This window comes from Triticum urartu, chromosome 6A, assembly GCF_056163025.1.
Source record: "Triticum urartu cultivar PI428250 chromosome 6A, HENAU_Tu73, whole genome shotgun sequence".
Taxonomy (NCBI): domain Eukaryota; kingdom Viridiplantae; phylum Streptophyta; class Magnoliopsida; order Poales; family Poaceae; genus Triticum; species Triticum urartu.
Window position 1 is genome coordinate 12476453 of NC_141878.1, and position 3384 is coordinate 12479836.

At 44.1% G+C, this 3384-nt stretch overlaps 1 protein-coding gene across 11 annotated transcripts; it reads left to right on the plus strand.

Moving 5' to 3' along the window:
- The first annotated feature begins 245 nt into the window (after nt 1-245).
- LOC125514365 (uncharacterized) lies at nt 246-3023 on the plus strand. 11 transcript variants are annotated; one of them, XR_015608484.1, is made up of 4 exons: nt 246-800; nt 1276-1353; nt 2390-2487; nt 2636-2951. XR_015608484.1 is itself a non-coding variant. In XM_048679672.2 (4 exons), exons 1-4 carry the CDS (start codon nt 699-701, stop codon nt 2710-2712), a joined length of 438 nt encoding a protein of 145 aa, XP_048535629.2. In that variant the 5' UTR covers nt 246-698; the 3' UTR covers nt 2713-2954. The 11 variants fall into 11 exon arrangements, 2 of the variants coding, with proteins under 2 accessions (XP_048535629.2, XP_048535630.2); XM_048679672.2 differs by having other exon boundaries at nt 1268-1353; nt 2390-2562; nt 2636-2954; XM_048679673.2 differs by having other exon boundaries at nt 1268-1353; nt 2636-2952.
- Nucleotides 3024-3384: the final 361 nt, after the last annotated feature.

The window sequence follows — 3384 nt, forward strand, 5'->3', positions numbered from 1 at the left end:
GACATGCAGTTGCAGTTGCAGCTGCAACCCCGCCCGGCCGCACCTTCCGCCGTCCATCGTACGCGCTGTACAAATTTCCAAATTCAATGCACTTATGCACGGAAGTCGATCTATTTTTTGTCTATCTTTACCTACTACTAATAAATCAGCTATTTAGTCTTTTTACAAAAACGTCCCTCTGTTTCTAAGAAATTAACCCGCCGTCCTACTTAAAGTGATGGAAAACGTTTCGTTTTTTTGCAAAAAAAAAACCCTGCCACCACCGGCCAGCTCCACCACTTATCCATTCCCGGAACGATAGGGATTGGCGGTGGCCGGCGTGCTCGCTTGGAAGGATGGAGGCCGCCTCGCAGGGGCTCTGGTGCGGCAGCACGACGTCGGGCCGTTGCGGATGGCGCCGGGGCTTGGGCTGGTGGTTTGAAGGGCGCCGAGGAGGAGGTGTTGTCCTGGAGACAGCAACGGCGGCTGCAGCTTGACGATGCAGGCGTCAACAGCTTGCTTCAGGGGCTGCGGGCCGTGAGCGGCGCCGTGCTCGCGCACGAGACCCATGCCTGATTTGGATCGGATTGCAGGCCGTGTCCTTGTTGAACACAGTTCAATGGAGTGCCCAACCCGGATTGTTGTTTTCTGCTATAAGAAGGAAAAATAGTCGGCCAGAATCTCCATGGGTTCAATTTTTGATTTGGACGAAACGTCCAATGTATTCGCCGAGTTCGCCGGAGGAAGAAACGTCGAGTTCGCTGGAGCTACAAGAACAGACGTCAAGCACTCCAATGTCGCCAGCAGCGGCTACACCAGAGGTATGTTTGATCCATGTTTGATTTATTTTCCTGTCCCCTGTCGCGCTGGCGAGCCTGTGCGCGTCCCTGCTACTGCCGCTGCTCGCTGGCGAGCCCGTGCGCGGCGACTGCTGCTGCTCTCGCGCTCGTGCGTGTCCCTGCTGCTGCCGCTGCTCGCTCGTGCCTTTTCCTTCCGTTAGTTTACTGTCTAGCTAGCCGAAATCACTCTGAAGCTGTGAACCAAACGCGTGTGTTCTGAATCTTCTGAACTGAATGCTTGAAAGATCGGTTTGTCCTTCTCAAAAGATTTGCTTGCTTGTCACTGTTTGAATTGGTTATTCCTCAGTTATAGTGCTTGATGGATTTGATAACCTGTGATAGCCTTACTCATATAGTACTAATGAAATCCAATTGCATACTGAAATCTGCTTGGTTATTCTTCTGTTATAGTGGCACTAATGAAATCCAATTGCTTACTCATCTATTAGCTTTGCAGTGGCATACACATGAATAGATATCTCAACATATATTTGAAGTGTAACCAGCCTTTCGCAGTTGGATGTATTCTGAACATGTGAGTTTATCTCCTGAACCCATGGTTACTTACTGAACATAAAGTAGCAAAACTGAAAGTATATATATTGTACTGTACTTTCAGTAATATAGATGCCAATATCATTACCCTTTTCAGTTAGGGGGTAGTAGGGATTCACTTTGGTATAAATCTGATTGATAGTTACTGCTCTGGTCTGTAATTTAGCCAGAGTCAGGTTCAGAGTTGTTGACTGGATTTTTTGGGCACAACCATCAAGCAACCTGAGTAAAGCTTACCTAAGCCAATGATTGTGTTCTTTTAGCTAGAGCCAGGTTCAGAGTTGTTCACTCTGGATTTTTTGGGCACAACCATCAAGCAAGCTAGCACGTATTGTTTAACTGAAGCAAAGGGCAGCTAAGCTATGAATGCTTCAATTCTTTGTTCTGAACAAATGCAGCTACTATTTGTATTTGATCTGAGCAAAGGTGCAACCAATTGAAGTTATTTTGAAGAACCTACACCTGAGTATATATGTTCTGATTTTATAGCCTGCAGAGTCTGTAAAGTTTGTACATTTTGTGAATCGCTTTGTTCCGGTTTCCCTTGGTGTATAGTCTATACTGTATCAGGTTATTTACTATGTGCAGATTTGTTTGTGCCATTGCCAATCATGTACTTCTTTCTCTGCTTGGAAGCATAGTCTCATCGTATCCCCTAGATCTGTATAAGTATATTTAGCTCACATACACTTGGCATTTGTTCTTCAAAAGGCGATGTCCTCGATGCTGGACTCTTGGTAACAGTTTATTACATGTTTTTTTTTGGTGAGTCTTTTCTTGAGATTTAGGATTATGGAGTTAACGGGTGTTACTTTTGACCTGCTAATACAGCTGCGTTAAACTTTTTGCTCTTCGAAAGCAACTATGTAAGTCTGACGCTAACATAATGTTTACTGCTAAAATACTTCAGTATAACTTAGAGTCAGGAACATAAGTAGAATTTCATAGAAATCTGTCTAGCTCATGTAGATGAAAGACTTCCTGCAAGTGAGCTCTTGAATAACTCTTACTTCCAGGAAGATGAGGTCTATTCCAGCGCCTCCAATTTCAGTCTCTCTGGTCTCAAGTGTGACTGAAGATGGGTGGCAATCTGCAAGTTTCATGCTTTGGAAGGGTGAATTCTTACTGAAAAACCATATGCATCTTACCGACCATATTAATTTATTGCTAAGGTTTCCTCATACCAATGGTAAATATAGCACTGAAGAAACTTTTAAATCAAACTTCACTTCAGTCTATAATGACACTACAAATTATTTCAGGCTGTTTAAAGAATGTTGAGTTGTCAAGCGAGGTGCTGCAGTGGCTGGCGTTGCCGGGCATGGGACGACGTCTCTAGGCTCCTGCCTGAGGCAAGCCTCTCCGGCCTCCTCGGATGCCCTCTAGGAACTGGCACTGCGTATGATGGCCTCCTCACCTAGCACCTAGGTTGACCTAGCCAGCGCCATCGAAGCGAAGAGTTGACAACATATGTATGATTGTTGCACATGTCAGCCCTGCCATTGGCATGTTCAAAACTATGAATTGAGTGACTACAAATATGCTTTGATCAATGAAATGAGAGGATGTTCTGTTACATCTTGTTGTGCAGATATAGGGCTTGAATTATTTTCGGTTGTATCATCTTGGCCCTATAATAAAAAAGCGAGTGTGGGAGGGCGCGACCAGTTGCTACCAGTATTAAGGTGCACTTGATGTGTAGTTATCAGTCAATGAGAACCATAGAAAAATGGAGGCACCGACTCTAGGAGTATATATCCGCTCCCAAAAAAAGGGTGTGCTATATATTGAATGGTTCAACATAGGTCAGTGAGTTTGAGGCAGCAAAAAGCTTTAGAGCTAAAATCAATAGGAAATGGGATTTGTTTCTTAAGAAGTTTCTTTATAAATGTAAAAAAAGAAAATGAATTAGTTAGTAATAAGAGAGAAAAGGAGACAATGACTTGATTGTCTATTTATCCTTGCTCCATATTCGAATTTTCTGCCAGCGGCTGTCGTCAACCTGCCCTTG

What these genes read in the sequence shown, in the direction of transcription:
- LOC125514365 (XM_048679672.2), top strand. Translation starts at nt 699, where the DNA reads ATGTATTCGCCGAGTTCGCCGGAGGAAGAAACGTCGAGTTCGCTGGAG. An exon ending in CAGCAGCGGCTACACCAGAG is followed by an intron (nt 801 to 1,267) that starts GTATGTTTGATC and finishes CTCATCTATTAG; the next exon opens with CTTTGCAGTGGCATACACAT. An exon ending in AAGGTTTCCTCATACCAATG is followed by an intron (nt 2,563 to 2,635) that starts GTAAATATAGCA and finishes AAATTATTTCAG; the next exon opens with GCTGTTTAAAGAATGTTGAG.